Raw genomic sequence first — 17,058 nt, forward strand, 5'->3', positions numbered from 1 at the left:
CTGGCTTCACATCCCTGTTATTCATTTCAGAGCCCCACCCTCAGATCCTCTTATAAAAGCCTAGTCTTTTCTGACTTGAACACCAACCAGACAGGTAAGTGGGAGCTGAGAGAAGGTGAGAGCCATGGCAGGGGCCAACCTCGCACTCTTGGGAGAAGTTATTGGAGGATGCTAGTCTTCAAAGAGCATCTGTCTCAGGGGTAGTAGGGTGTACAGATTCTCCCGTTGTTTCCAGAATCATAGAAGGGGATAGATGTGACCAAGATCAATTATTTGTGGGAGACGGCCAAAGGAAAAAACAGGAGGGAAAACAGAGGGCTCCCTGCGTGCCCTCTCTCTGACCACACTGGTTTAATGATTTCTGATTTCTTCTTCAAGTCACAGACGCAATGCTGCCCACCATGACCCTGCCCAGCATGTCCTGGATGCTGCTCTCCTGCCTCATGCTCCTAACCCAGGTGCAAGGTGAGGTTTCTCTGCTTCTAGCACTGGGTTCCCTGTGAGTGCTCACGGCCAAGAAGAAGAGGGAGCCTCCTGGGGGACACATGTGGCAATGGAGACTTTCATCTTCCCAAATGAAACTGCCTGGAATTTCTTCATCTTCACTCCTTTCTTCAGGATAAGTCATAGGGGGAGGCACCACTGTGGTCCATTAACAATGAAATAAGATGATGTCCATTCTGTCAGTGGACTTCAATTTATATTGTCAAGGTGAAGAGAGAAGCATGAAGAGTCAGTAGTGAGATAAGGGGAAGAATGATTAGAAGACCCAATGTGAGAAGAGTCAGCTCAGAATGGGGGAAGTGTTGGACTTTTGAATAAAGGGGAAGAGTAGAACAAAGAGATGGTCCTTCATTTGATGGGGCTGGTTCAAGGCCAAGAGGTAATAAAGAGTTTGATGTCATTTCCCCAAGCACTGGCTCACAGATATTTCCCAAGGTCTCTTTCCAACACCATCCCCACACTTTATTTCACTCCATCTTTCCTATATTCCCTTCCATCCCAGGTAAAGATTCCAAGAAAGAAGTTGTCTCTTCATCTGCCAACTGTCCCCAAGGCTCCTATGCCTTTCGCTCCTTCTGCTATGCCTTCTTTAGGACACCAAAATCTTGGAATGACGCAGCTGTGAGTAGGATGCCTTATAATAAGAGTTGATAAGGGGAAATACATTAGGTGGGGCAGGGGTCTGCATTCTCCAGAGTTTCTTGGGAGTGAGAATGAGCACCCTCATCTTTTACACACACACTTCTTCTCACCTGCATTAGCCCTGCACTTCCCACACTGACATCTCAAGCTCCTCCTCAGTTTCTTTGTTACCCCACACAGATTGCCTGCCAGAAGCGGTCCACAGGATCCCTTGTGTCTGTGCTCAGTAGGGCTGAGGCATCCTTCGTGGCCTCAGTGGTCAAGTATGGTTTGAACAGCTTCTCGTACATCTGGATTGGACTCCATGATCCCACACAGGTGTGATAACATCTCCTGTCTGTTACCTTTCTAGCTGCTATTGTTACCCAGGCCTACTCCCAGTTCCCTGTGCCTCTGTAGGAAATATAACAGAGAGGCCTGGAGGTCAGGGATTTTAGGGTATACTTGGGTTAAAGGTAGGGCCTTGAGGCCAAGTGAGGAGCTGAGTTTTGTGGATGAACCTGATCTCCAGTTGAAATTAATCTACTTCTTGTCAAGCTTTCAGCACAATTTACACATCAAGCTTGTAATGCAGTTCTTTGAGTTTACTGAGTCTATACATAATGTGCTGAGGGAATCCTATATGAAAATAAGGTGCATTTTGGTTCGTAAAACAGAAATTGAATTTGAGGTTGAGAGATTAATTGCAAATGCACCAATTATTGTCCAAGCAGTAACATGTTACTCTGAGTGGTATCATTGGTGTTTGTGATTGTTGGCTTCAGGAATTTCCCAATAAGATCAAGTCATTATGGAGAATTTTTCAGACGAGTGCTCTTTGGCAACATCTGGAATAGCAGACTAAGTTTCATGGTGCTGAGGAGCCAATCAAGTATCCATCAGAGAGGGTTATGCAAAAACTCTAATAGCCAATCAACCTCACTTGGCTCTATTCTTTACTCTCTAGGGTTATGAGACAGGTGCACTTGGATGGGAGTGGAGTAACAATGATGTGATGCATTACCATGCCTGGGAGAGACTGCCCCCATCCACCTCAAATGCTGGCTACTGTGGGAGCTTGTCAAAAAGCTCAGGTAAGAAAGAAAGGAGCTACCTCTGGCCAAACTTTCCATTCCCTTGTCCCCCATTTCTGGGCCTAACCTTCAGGGTTAGGAAAGGCAATATTGGTTTCTCTTCACCCATCCCCTTTCATCTCCCCTTTCTTTGAGTCTCCTTCCCTGGGAATGGGTCCCAAGTGAAAATGAAGGAGGGGTTTTGAATTTTAGGCCAGAGTCTGGGATGCCTCTCTGTTGGGTCACAAGCTGCACCAGCCCCATTCAGCTTATCTGTTTTGTTTCTCTAGGATATCTGTTATGGAAAGATTATAACTGTGATGTGAAGTTACCCTATGTCTGCAAGTTCAAGGTTTAGGTCAGGTGGGAGTCAATGACCTGAGTTTCATATGTAGCTCATCATGGACAGAGGACCAAGTGAGAAGATCCACCCAAGAAGAGAATGTTCTTTCCTCACCTCAAACATGACCACTGCATTCTGACCTTCCTTCCTCCCCAACTTCATTTCAGTCTCTTCTCTGAATTCTACAGTTGAGTTTTCAAAGAGCAATAATAAAAATTTATTCTGCAATTTTCTGTCTTGTGTGCTTCCCTCACGATGCCAGAGAGTGAAGAGGAGGAAACTGGTGAGGGAGGAGACTTTGTGGGTCTTATCTCTGCCTCATTCCACCTGCACTGGCTAGTGTGGCTCGGGTGCTTGAGCATCCTCCAATGGATCAGAAGGTTGTGGTTTGATTCCCAGTCAGGGCACATGCCCAGGTTGTGGGCTTGATGCCTGCTGGAGGGAATGCAGGAAGTGGCTGATCAATGTTTCTCTCTTTCTTCTTCTCTCTATAAATCAACGAAAACATATTTTTAAAAATTAGGATTAAACATAATTAAAATATATACCTTTTTTTTAAATTTTAGTTTTCACAAATATAAAAATTATCTGTGACAGTGCTATGAAAATTTTCAATACCTTTTCATTTCTATACTTACCTTGACATAGTTGGCTGGCAAACTGTCTGAGTGGGAGCCCGGGTACACTGAACTGTGTGTTTCTTTGTTCCTGGACGTCAGTCGTGAGGATGGACCCAGCAGGTCCCTCTGTCTTTGGGCTTTAAAACGTTCTGACTTCAATTAGGTTGGAATTGGGATGATTTCAATGTCTGGTAGGATTTCCACTGATAATTTTTGAATGAAGAAGGAAATATAAAATAATTTAAATTATTGAAAAAACATTTTTTAAAAAGTTAAAAATAATTTTTGAAAAAAATTATCTTACCTGAATGAAGGTTAGTCCCAAAATTTTATGCATTTGTATATTTTATGACAACTATTCTGCTTTCCTCCTTATCACTGCCCCTTCTTGTCCACATGTTTCTTCTAAGGAAAAAACATACCTGAACAGCTCCCTAATACAGAAACGAAATTGTCACATGAAACCACTGACAAAATTACCCCTTTAGGCCAAGAATACTACCGCATTGTCATGTAAGGTATTGCTTCTCAAATAATTAGATGAGATAAATGGCGGAGTCATTTTTTATTGATTTTTGCTAAATTACTTTTGCTTTTTGTAAGACAGACTGCCTTGACTAAACACCCATTTAACATTTTTGGTGGAAACATCTTTCCATCAGTTTAAATAAATTATGGTCGTGCAATGTCACGGGTCTTTATTTTCTGCCCTGGTTTATGTCATAAAATGGGTTAGAAATGTTCACTGACCGTGTTTGTGCTGGTTCCTGTTTTAGTCTGAATTCTCCCTTCAACAGCAGCTGAACCACCACAGCCGTGGGACCAGATGCTATTATTCCAGAATCGAACCCACGACTCCTTGGTCCGCGGGCCGACCTTCCAACGCTGAGCCAAAGCGGCCGGGACTATCTGGGGTTCTTTTGTTCAAATTCTCTTTTTATCTGTATGCTTTCTCCCTCTACTCGTTTCCTTTTATAGCTCAAGAGAGTTGCCAGCAGCCACTGGGGCTACTGATTCCTCATCAGTATCAGAAGGAAAAATCCTGAGCTTTACGTTTATTTAGACAAACCTGAGCAAATCACGATGGCCAGGGGAATGTCATGGGCTGGTGCTTGAAGCCTGAATTACTGCACATCTTTTAACCATCACTGGAGCAAAAATACATCCTATCCAACTTGAATCACATGAGTTATAAAGTTTCTAGGATCTTGGAATATAATAATTATCAACAAAACCTCAGGATTACTCTTGGACAAAGAAGGTGGGTTTTCTTAGTGGAACATCTGGGTGCTATTAGGAAAGAGAGTAATAAAACTGAGCAGGTACCCAGGGATAATCACCACACAGACTTTGAGACTGAGAATTGGAAGGACAGTAGCCTACCCTTCTCCGTTATCCACAGGGCATATGTTCTAAGTCCCCCAGTCAATGCCTGAAACTGTAGATAGTACCAAATCCTATAGATCCTATGATTACTCCTATATATACATAACTATGATAAAATTTAATTGATAAATCAGGCACAAAAGATATTGACAATGACTGAAAATACAATAGAACAATTATAAAAATATACCATAATAAAAGTTACTTAAATGTGACTATTAAGTAAAATAACGCTTACTTGACTTGCAACACAAGGGCTGAGCTGCTGAGGAGGAGCTGATAACCAAGAAGGCTACTGAGTGACTGACAGGCATGGAAAGCATAGAGCATGGATGCGCTGGACAAAGGGATGCTTCCCATCCTGGGCTGGATGAAGTGGGGTGGTGTGAGATTTTATCATACTACTCAGTACAGCACGTGATTTAAGTTCTATGAATTGCTTATTTCTGGAATTTTGTATTTAATATTTTCAGATCATGGTTGACCGTGACTAACTGAACCCTTAGAAAAAGAAACCATAAATAAGGAAGGGAGTAACTATTGTATGTAAAACTTGACATCATAATCAATTGGGATGAAAGGATGTAAAAAGAAAAAAAATGGAGACCTTCTCTCTCTTTTTCTTTTCCCCTTAGAGATTGGCAATGACCATATTACTATCATATAAAAATACAGGCATGCCCAGAGAGGGGAGTTACCCTAAATATGGCAGACTTCCAGAATGAGTTTCATATATATATATAGTTAGTGTGCTATCAACACCTGACATGATAAAATATGATTCTTCCAGTTTTTCTTGTACCTTTGGTTGTACATGTTAAGTTCTCTTTGCCTACTTACATTGTGAATGCTCCTTTGTAGCTTTTCTTTGCCCAGATAATAATGTAAGTGTGCCATGGTTTTTCTCATTGCTGTTCTCCTAAGGACATGTTAGATATTACCATATTTATCTATCTGCAACTACTACAAAGCCACTTAATATCCATATTTTGGGTCTATAAACCAACTGGCTGCTCAGTAACTTCTTAAAATGCTGGAAAATTAAAATAAGATTTTTGCTTCCAGCCATTTCCCCAGAAACAAGTCCTTTATGACTATCTTCAATGAAAATCATATGGAACAACATTGCAAACAATCATGAATGTTTTAGGTCATTTATTTAAAAGAATATTTATGCCTTGGCTGGTGTGGCTCAGTGGGTTGCAGCGTTGTCCTGTGCACGGAGAGTCGCAGGTTCGATCCCTGCTCAGGGCACAGGCCCAGACTCAGCTTTCATCTTCCGCTGGGAGCACATGGGAGGAAACTGTTGGATGTTTCTCTGTCACTGTCTCACTCTCTCTTTCTCTCCCCTTCCTCCCTCTTAAAATCAATAAACATATTCTTGGGTGAGGATTAAAATTTTAAAAAACAAAAAATGTATATTTATTCCAACCTTCCCAAAAATTTTAATTAAAATAATAGACATTCAACAGACCAGATATGTTTAATAAATTGAGTTACAGCTGTTGATTTAATATCAACCATTATACATTACACTGAAATATTTCACATTTGATAAATTATAAAATGTACACCTGGGAGGAGGAGGCAACAAAGGAACACATTTTCATTCCCCAACTCACTGTCCAGCTTGAGAGCTTTGGTCAGAGAAGATGGAGAATTTTTGTCATAACAGGACCTGAGAAGGGGCAGAGCCCAAATGAAAGCCTAGAAAGTGAGCGGAGCGAACAGGACTCTGGGAAAGAACACAGGTGAGCGAGCTCAGAGGAGTCCCAGTGTGTGAGGCTCCTTCAGTCACAGCCTGGCATGACCCTGCATAAGCTCCCTCCCCACAGTCAGCACAACTCTCCTTCAGGGAAAGGTGGAGTTTATGATTTTCTAGGTAGTCCCAGGTGTCCAGTTCCTATGTTCCTGAAAAGCAGAAGGCACACACACAAAAAAAATCTTTTAATAGTGGCTGTGGCCCAGAAGGGGATGAAGGAAATCAGGCTTGAGAATAATAAAGATATTTGGGGAGAGATTCCTGGAAGAAAGAAGCAGAAAGAGTAGACAGAACATTCCTCCTGCTCAGAGCCATTTTATCTCCTCACATTTTCTTTTCTTCCAAAATCATGAAAATGACCAGTACTTACCTATGTAGGTAGAATCTGATGCAATTAGGTGAGGGTGATAAAAAGAAAGAAAGAAAGAAAGAAAATGCTTTTTTCAATTGAATTCAACTGTAAGTATTTCTTGAAAATCCGAATTCAGTGTAAAAATTCTAGTTGTGAGTGTAAATCCCATTATTGAAAAATTTTTGTAAATTTTTTTCTTTATTGATTTTAAAGAGCAAGGAAGGGAGAGAGAGAGAGAGAGACATTGATGAGAGAGAACATCGATTGGCCGCCTCCTGCATGCCCCCCATGGGGGATTTTGCCCACAACCAGGGCATGTGCCCTGACTGGGAATCAAACTGGCAACCTCTTGGCGCATGGCTCGATGCTCAACCACTGAGCCACACCAGCTGGGCTAAAAAAATTTTAAGTATGATACAATAGGTGTCCACTCCAACCTCACAATCCGTTCTCTAAAATGTATAAACCTCTATATATAGGTAGGAAACTATCATGTTCAAATAAAAAAAAAATTAAAACTTGACTTCCTGATTGGCAGGCAATTAATAAGGTCATTAAAACCTTCCTCTATTTTAAATGTGTATGAGGTGTCATAACCCAGTGGTGTATCTCTTTGTACCAGTGACATCTGTCCCTTTTGTTAACCCTTAGTCTTCTTTTTAAAGAACATGTCATTCTGATATTTTATCAGAGGTGTTTGAAATGTAAATTGAGACTTTTCCCATTTGTAATTTTCCTAAAAGATTTATGTGGAAATTTGGAAATTTATATGTGAAATTTTCTTATAGAAATCTTGGCTAAAAAATGTGGCATGGAGGGCTATATACTTACTATGAAGTTTGTTTAACTGAAAACTAAGCGGTGGCCATTTTGGAAGATCCCTGGTCTTTTCTTGGAGAAAGCAGTGGGAGCAGCAACAGCCCAACAACCTGAGCCCACCAGTGTACCTGGTACCATTGGACCAGTTGACCCTGATGTGTCAAGACAGACCAGTGCACAGTAGCGAAACTGTCAAGGTGCCTGCTGTGCAAATTGCAAATGGCTGGGAGCCCAGCACCATCCTCCACAGTAGCAGCCAGATCAGAGTTGAGATTCACTGCCAGAAACAGAGGATCGAGAGCAGACATCCATCCCCAGCAACAGAAGCACAGATCAGCAGCTGAGACCCATCCCCAAAAGCTTCAGCAAAGGCTGAGCAGAAGCTGAGCCCCACCAGCAGTGCTGCTCCTCAGCCACCAGCAGGGGGACATGGGGCTTCAGAGGGACCAGTGCAACACAGCTGCTCACAAGATTGGTGGGTAGCCGTGGCTTCAGTGGGGCCTGTGTGTTCCCGCTGCCCAGGTATTGTCAGGGAGCCAAGACTCCATAAGGGACTGTGCAACCCAGCTGCCCACGGGATAGGCAGGGAGCCAGGGCTCTGGAGGGACCTGAGCAACCCAGCTGCCCACAGGATTGGCAGGGAGCTGGGGCTTTTTAGGGTCCTGTATGACCCAATTGCCCATGGGATAGGCAGGGAGCCAGGGCTCCATAAGGGCCTGAGTAATAGAGCTGCAGGTTGCACCAGTGACCAGTGGGAAACACAGATTCAGAGGGGCCCACATGATCCAGCAGCAGCACCTACCAGGACAGACCAATACCAATCCCCAGTAGTCAATTCTCCAGGATCCACAGCAGGCAAGAGGTGACATGCACCAGAACAGTCTGGGAGTCACAGCAGCTTTATTTGATACACAGTACACTGCCTACATATCCCAACATCCCTTACCACGTCTAGAGCTACCAGACGACTAAAATGAGGAGACAAACAACACCCAAAAGAAAGAAAAATGGAATCACCAGAAAAAGAACTACAGAAAATGAAAGAAAGCAACTTGTCATATAAAGAATTCAAAGCAATGATTTTAAGGGTGCTCAAACAATTTGATGAGAACTACAAGCAACTTAATAAGAATTATGAAGAACTCACTAGAAACTATTTCAGCTTAAAAAAAGAGGTAGAAGCTATGTATAAAAATCAAGAGAAGATAAAGAATGACACAGCTCTTATGAAAAACATCTTAGAAGGGTTTAATAGTAGATTAGAAGAAACTGAAGACTGAATCAATGACTTAGAAGACAAGGTAGGAAAACACACACAGATATAGCAGCAAATGAGAAAAAAAATTAAAAAGCAGGGGGAGAGTTTAAGGGAGCTGTGGACAATGCAAAATATAACAACATTTGCATTATAGGGGTACTGAAATAAGAAAAACCAGAGAAAGAAATAGAGAACCTGTTCGAAGAAATAATGACAGAAAACTTCCCTAAACTGGTTAAGGGAAAAGTCACACACGTCCAGGAAATAAAGAGAGTCTCAAGCAAGATGAACAGCTAGACACATAATAATAAACATGACAAACATTAAAGACAAAGAAAGAATCTTAAAGGAAGCAAGAGAAAGACAGAAAATTACCTACAAGGAAGCTCCCATTACTGTCAGCTGATTTCTCAATAGAACCACTGCAGATCAGAAGGGAGTGGCATGAAGTATACAAAGTAATACAAGGCAAGGGTCTGAGTCCAAGACTACTCTATCCCACAAGGGTATTATTCAAAATTGAAGGCAAAATAAAAAACTTCACAGATAATAAATAAATAAATAAATAAAAAATAAAAAACCTAAAGGAATTTACCACCACCAAACCAGCACTGCAAGAAATGATGAAGGGACTGCTAGAAGAATAAGAAGAAACCGAGAGAAAGAGAGCAAGGGATGGGGTGGGGTGGTGGTGGGGGGCACAGGCATAAAATAAAAATGGCAATTAATAACTATCTATCAATAATAACCTTAAATGTAAATGGCTTAAATGCTCCAATCAAAAACATAGGGTAGCTGATTGGATAAGAAAACATGACCCATATATATACTGTCTACAAGAGACCCACCTCACAACAAAAGACTCACACAGAATGAAAGTAAAGGGACGAAAATTTTCCAAGAAAATAAAAATAAAAAGAAAGCTGGTGTAGCAATACTCATATCTGACAAGATAGACTTCAAAACAAGGGCCATAATAAAAGACAAAGATGGTCTCTACATAATACTAAAAGCATCAATTCAGCAAGAGGATATAACCCTGGTAAACATATGCACCAAATACAGGAGCATCAAAATATATTTAAAAACTTCTGGAAGACTTCAAGGAAGACATCAATAGCAATACAATCACAGTGGGTAACTTTAACACGTGGCTAGATCTTCTAGACAAAAAATAACAAGGACATAGAGTCCTTAAATGACAAACTAGATCAGTTGGACTTAACTAATATTTAAAGAACATTTCACCCCAAAGCTGCAGAATATACATTCTTCTCAAGTGCACATGGGACATTCTTAAAGATAGACCACATGTTAGGACACAAACTAAGTCTCTACAAGTTCAAGAAGATTGAAATCATATCAAGCATCTTCTCAGATCACAATGGCATGAAACTAAAACTCAATTATAACAAAAACACACAAAAACATTCAAACACTTGGAGGCTAAATAGCATGTTATTAAACAACAAATGAGTTACCAACAAGATCAAGGAAGAAATTAAAAACTTCCTGGAAACCAACAAAAACAAACACACAACACCACAAAAATCTATGGGATGCAGCCAAAACAGTCCTGAGAGGGAAGTTCATAGCACTACAGGCCTACCTCAAGAAACAAACAAACAAAAAATTCTTATTGACTTTCTAAACTTACAACTTAAAGAACTAGAAAGTAAACCAAAAGAACAACCCAGAGCAAGTAGAAAAAAAATAGTAATAGTCATAGCAGAGGCAGACATCCATCCCCAGGTAACAGAAGCACAGACCAGCAACTGAGACCCATCCCCCAAAACTACAGCAAAAGCTGAGCAGGAGTAGAGCCTCATGGGGAAGCAGCACTCCCCAGCCACCAGCAGTGGGACCTGGGGCTCCACAGAGGCCTGTGCAGTCCAGCAGCTCACAAGGGCAGTGGGGAGCCAGAGCCCAGGAGAGACTGGTGCTATCCAGCTGCCCGCCCTCAGGACCTGCAGAGTGCAGGGGCACCAGAGAGGCCTGCACGACCCAGCAGGGACTGCACAATCTAGTTACCCATGGGAACTGCAGTGTGCTGAAGCACCAGAGAGGCCTGCAACCCAGTTACCAGAAAAACCTGCAGGATGCAGGCGTACCAGAAAGGACTGTGTGACCCAGCTGCACACAAGATAGGCATAGAGGATGTGAAAATGGAGGCAAAGTAAATAGGAGCTATACAGACGATCTTCAAGGACCAAATAGAAATTCCAATTAAAATAAAGAAAAATCCTTGAAAAAAAGCAACAGATAAGCAGCAGGACAGGACCATATAACCAGGGACACTTGTAGGATCTGTGGAGGCATGAGAGGGTGGCGGGCTGGGAGCCCACGAACAGCAGCAGTCTTAGATGTGAACACAGCCCTTGGGGAATAAAGACCAAGCCCGCTCCACAGTGCAGAGAACTGGGACAAGCGCTAAAATAGCCACAGCTTCTCACCTGGGGGCTACGGCAGGGAAATGGTAGACTGGGCTGGAACTCTGTGGGGACACCTGGGATTTGGAGGGCACTCAGAGTTTTTGCTGAGTTGTGGCCACCAAGGAAGGTGGCCAGTGTACTCCTTCCCAAAGCTGTGGGGAAAAACAGCAGCCCCCTGCCCCTCGGAGATTCAGCCTTTCCCAGGTGAGGCAAAAAAATGTAAATTGAGGCTCATTAACAACCAGCATCTATCCCACCCTCTGGAAATCCTCTTATGCAGAACACAAGGGCTACATTCCAAGGCACTGAAGGGAAAAACTTCAAGGGAAAAGCTAGAGGATAACTGAACCTTTCCTGGGCTTGCAAATCTATCCAGGAAAGTAAGACTTGATAGTGGTCTTTAACGTGGGCCCACCCAGGCTCATCCAAACCCAGTAGAGGGAGCCACAAACAGCAGAACACCAACACCCACAGGGAAATTTTGGCAGGCTCCAAAACCCACAGAGATAGCCAAAATGGTGAAACAAAAAAACAAATCCCAAATGAAAGAACAATGAGAACTCTATTTAAGAAGAGATAAATGAAATGTAGTTAAGCAAATGATCAGAAGTAGAGTTCAGAGCCATGCTCTTGAGGAAGCTAAGCAGCATGAGTAAGGACATCAGCACCATGAATAAAGATACAGAAAAACTGAAAACCAACCAAGTGGAAATGAAGAATGACATAGCAGAAATTAAGAACACATTGGAAGGACTAACCAGCAGAGTAAAGGAAGCTGAGGGCCAGATCAGTGAATTAGAAGACAGGGTAGAAAAAATCAATCAGAAAAACAGAAGGGAAAAAAAAAAAACAATTAAAAAACAGAAAGATAGCATAAAAGAACTGTGGGATGACTGGAAACATAATAACATTTGCATCACAGGAGTCCCGGAAGAGGAAGAAAATGGGAAAGGGATAGAGAATATATTCGAAAAAATAGTGACAGAAAACTTTCTTAACTTGGTGAAGAAAGAATGCATTCAAGTTCAAGAAGCACAGAGAGCCCAAGTAAGAAGACCCAAATAGGACCATGCTAAGACACATAGTAATTAAAATGCCAAAAATTAAAGACAAAGAGAGAATCCTAAAGGCAGCAAGAGATAAAATACAGGTTACCCACAAAGGAAACCCCAAAAGGCTCTCAGCTGACCTCTAAACAGAAACACTACAGGCCAGAAGGGAATGGCAAGAGGTAATCAATGTCATGAAAAACAAGGATCTGAATCCAAGACTACTCGACCCAGCAAGGCTATCATTCAAAATAGAAGGTCAAATAAAGAGCTTTCCAGACAAAGAAAGGCTAAGGGAATATAGTAACACCAAATCAGCACTGCAAGATATGACAAAAGGCCCTGGCCAGTTTGGCTCAGCGGTGGAGCGTCAGCCTGCGGTCCAGAAAGGCCCGGGTTCGGTTCCCGCTAAGGGCGTGTACCACTGTTGCGGTTTGTCCCCGGCCCTGGTTGGGTTGTGCGGGTGGCAGCCACTCGATGTGTCCCTGTCTCATTGATGTTTTCCTCTCTCTCTCTCTCCCTCCCCACTCTATCTGAGCAAAATACAAAAAAAAAAAGTTAAAAAAAAAAAAAAAAGATATGATAAAAGGACTGCGGTAAGTAGTAGAAGAAATAGAAAGAAAAATATAACCACACTAAACAAAAATGGCAATAAATAAGTACATATCAATTATCACCTTAAATGTGAATGGTTTAAATGATCCAATAAAAAGACACAGAGTAGTTGACTGGATAAGAAAGCATGACTCACATATATGTTGTTTACAAGAGACGCACCTCAAAACAAAAGACTCACAGAGGCTGAAAGTGAAGAGATGAAAAAAAATCTTTCAAGAAAACAAAAAGCAAAAAAAAAAGTTGGGGTAGCAATACTCATATCTGATAAAGTAGATTTCAAAATGAAGACCATAACTAAAGACAAAGAAGGCCACTAATAATATAGAAAGGATCCATCCAACAGGAAGATATAACCTTGATAAACATATATGCACCCAATATAGGAGCAACAACATATATTAAAAATCTTCTGGAGGACTTCAAAGGAGAAATCAACAGCAATACAATCATAGTAGGGGACTTCAACACCCTGCTGACATCACTGGATAGATCCTCTAGACAAAAAATTAACAAGGAAACACAGACTCTAAATGAAACGCTAGATCAAATGGATTTAATAGATCTCCACAGAGAATTACACCCTAAAACTGCAGAATTCACAGTCTTCTCAAGTGCACATGTGGCATTCTCAAAGATAAACCACATGTTAGGGCACAAACTAAGTCTCTACAAGTTCAAGAAGACTGAAATCATATCAAGCATCTTCTCAGATCACAATGGCATGAAACTAGAAATCAATTGCAGCAAGAACATGCAAAGACATTTGAACACATGGAGGCTAAATATCAGGTGATTGAACAGTAAATGGGTTACCGAGGAGATCAAGGAAGACATTAAAAACTTCCTGAAAAACCAATGAAAATGAACACACAACAACCCAGAATCTATGGCATGCAGCAAAAGCAGTTGTGAGAGGGAAGTTCATAGCACCACAGGCCTACCTCAAGAAGCAAGAAAAATTTCTAATAGACTATCTAACCTCACAACTTAAAGAACTAGAAAGCAAACAAACAAACAAAAATAAACCCCCAGAGCAAGTAGAAGGAAGGAAATAGTAAAGATAAGAGCAGAAATAAATGACAGGAAAAAAAAAAACAGTTCAAAGGATCAAGGAAACAAAGAGCAGGTTCTTTGAAAAGATAAACAAGATTTATGGACCCTTAGCTAGACTCACCAAAAAACAAAGAGAGAGAACCCAAACACAAAAAATCACAAACGAAAGAGGAGAGATAATAACTGACACCTCAGAAATACAAAGGATCATGAACAAATATTATGAACAATTATACAGCAACAAATTCGACAATCTAAGCAAAAATGGACAAATTTCTAGAAACACGTAGTCTCCCAGAACTGAACCGGGAATAGGTAGAAAACTTGAACAGACCAACAACAACAAAAGAAATTGAAGATGTAATAAAAAATCTCCCAGCAAACAAAAGCTAAGGCCCAGATGGCTTCACGGGGGAATTCTACCGAACATTCAAAGAAATAATACCCATTCTCCTAAAACTATTTCAAGAAATTCAAGAAGAAGGAAGACTTCCAAACTCGTTTTATGAGGCCAGCATAATTCTAATCCCAAAACCAGAAAAAGACACTACAAAGAAAAAAAACTACAGGCCAATATCCCTGATGAACATAGATGCCAAAATCCTGAACAAAATACTAGTAAATCGAATCCAGCAATACATCCAAAAAAATGATTCATTATGACAAAGTGGGATTCAAACCAGGAATGCAAGGCTGGTACAATATTTGCAAGTCAATAAATGTGATACACCCATAAACAAAATAAAAGATAAAAATCATATGATAATATTTATAGATGCTTAAAAAACAATCATCAAAATCCAGCACTCATTTCTGATAAAAATGCTCAGCAATCTGGGAATAGAAGGATCATATCTCAACATAATAAAGGCCATTATAAAAGACCTACAGCCAACATCATACTCAATGGGCAAAAACTAAAAGCATTTCCTTTAAGAACTGGAACAAGACAAGGATGCCCACTTTCATCTCTCTTATTTAACATAGTACTGGAAGTCTTAGCCACAGCAATCAGACAAAGAAAAAATAAACGGGATGCAAATTGGAAAGGAGGAAGTGAAACTGTCATTATTCGCAGATGACATGATACTATACGTAGAAAACCATAAAGACTCTATCAAAAATTTACTAGACTTAATGAATGAATTTGGCAAAGTAGTAGGATACAAAATTAACATCAAGAAATCGACGGCATTCTTATACAACTATGATGAGCTCACAGAAAGAGAAACTGAAAAAGCAATCCTATATACCATCGGGACAAAAAAATTAAGATACCTAGGAATAAACTTATCCAAATAAATAAAGGACCTATTTGCAGAAAACTACAGGACATTGGAAGAAGAAATGGAGGAAGATATAAAAAAGTGGAAGCATATACCTTGTTCAAGGATTGGAAGAATTAACATCATTGAAATGTCCATACAACCCAAAGCAATCTATAGATTCAATGCAATCCCCATCAAAATACCAATGGCATAATACACAGAACTAGAACAAATACTTCAAAAATTCATATGGAACCAAAAAAGACCTTGAATAGCCACAGCAATCTTGAAAAAGAAGAACAAAGTAGAAGAGATCACATTACCATATTTCAGGGTATACTATAAAGCCACTGTAATCAAAACAGCCTGGTACTGGCACAAGAGCAGGTAGATAGATCAATGAAACAGAATAGAGAACTCAGAAATGGACTCAAGACAATATGCTCAACTAATATATTTTTTTTTATTAATTAATTTTTGTTACAGATGTTTCTCCTTTTCCCCCCACTGATTCCTCCCTACCCTTCCCTCCCTGCCCTTTCCCCAGATTGTTGTCCATGTCCACTGTTCATGCATACATGCGTATAAGTTCTGTGGTTTATCTCTTCCCCACCACCCCCCTCTTTAGGGGATTGTCAGTCTGTACCCCACTTCCACATCTCTGGGACTACCCCATTCCTCAGACTGTTATGTTCATTATATTCCACAAATAAGTGAGATCATATGATACTTGTCTTTCTCTGTTTGGCTTGTTTTGCTCTGGATAATACTTTTCAGGTCCCTTCATGTCATTTCAAAGGGTAAGAGATCTTTCTTTCTTACAGCTGCATAGTACTCCATTGTGTATATGTACCACAGCTTTTTGATCCATTCGTGTACTGATGGACACTTGGGCTGTTTCCAGATCTTAGCAATTGTAAATAGTGCTGCTACAAACATGGGGGTACATATATTCTTTCTGATTGGTGTTTTATGCTTCTTAGGGTATATTCCTAGAAGTGGGATCACTGGGCCAAATGGAAGATCAATTCTAGACCATCAACTTACACCCTACACGAGAATAAACTCAAAATGGATAAAAGACTTAAATGTAACTCATGAATCCATAAAAATCCTAGAAGAGACTGTGGGCAACAAAATTTCAGACATCATACGCAGCAGAATTTTTACTGACACATCACCTAAGGCAATAAACAAAGGAGAAAATGAACACATGGGTCTACATCAAACTCAAAAGCTTCTGCACAGCGAAAGATACAATCATCAAAACGGAAAGGCTACCCTCTGTATGGGAGAGCATAATTGCCAAGGATACATCAGATAAGGGGTTAATTTCCAATATATATGGAGTACTCATAAAACTCAACAAAAGGAAGACAAAGAATCCATTTAAAAAATGGGCAGAGGAACTAAATAGACACCTCTCCAAAGAGGACGTACAGATGGCTGAAACATGAAGAAATGCTCAACATCACTAATCATCAGAGAGATGCAAATTAAAACAACAATGAGGTATCACCTCACACCTGTCAGAGTAGCCACCATCAACAAATCATCAACAACAAGTGTTGGCGAGGATGTGGAGAAAAGGGGACTCTAGTACACTGCTGGTGGGAATGCCAACTGGTGAAGTCACTATGGAAAACAATATGGTGTTACCTCAAAAAACTAAAGGCTGAACTTCCATTTGCCCCAGTGATCCCACTTCTAGAAATATACCCTAAGAAGCCTGAAACACCAATCAGAAAGAATATACGTACCCCCATGTTCATAGCAGCACTATTTACAATAGCTAAGATCTGGAAACAGCCCAAATGTCCATCAGTAGACAAATGGATAAAAAAGTAGTGGTACCTATACACAATGGAGTATTATGCAGCTGCAAGAAAGAAAGATCTCT

General features: G+C 40.7%; 1 protein-coding gene across 1 annotated transcript; it reads left to right on the forward strand.

Moving 5' to 3' along the window:
- Positions 1-389: 389 nt before the first annotated feature.
- LOC118630560 (regenerating islet-derived protein 3-gamma-like) lies at positions 390-2,556 on the forward strand. Its single transcript, XM_036262426.1, has 5 exons — positions 390-465; positions 1,007-1,125; positions 1,327-1,464; positions 2,093-2,219; positions 2,489-2,556. Exons 1-5 carry the CDS (start codon positions 390-392, stop codon positions 2,554-2,556), a joined length of 528 nt encoding a protein of 175 aa, XP_036118319.1.
- The last annotated feature ends 14,502 nt before the right edge of the window (positions 2,557-17,058 follow it).

This window comes from Molossus molossus, unplaced genomic scaffold (assembly GCF_014108415.1).
Source record: "Molossus molossus isolate mMolMol1 unplaced genomic scaffold, mMolMol1.p scaffold_m16_p_15, whole genome shotgun sequence".
NCBI classification, from domain to species: Eukaryota; Metazoa; Chordata; class Mammalia; order Chiroptera; family Molossidae; genus Molossus; species Molossus molossus.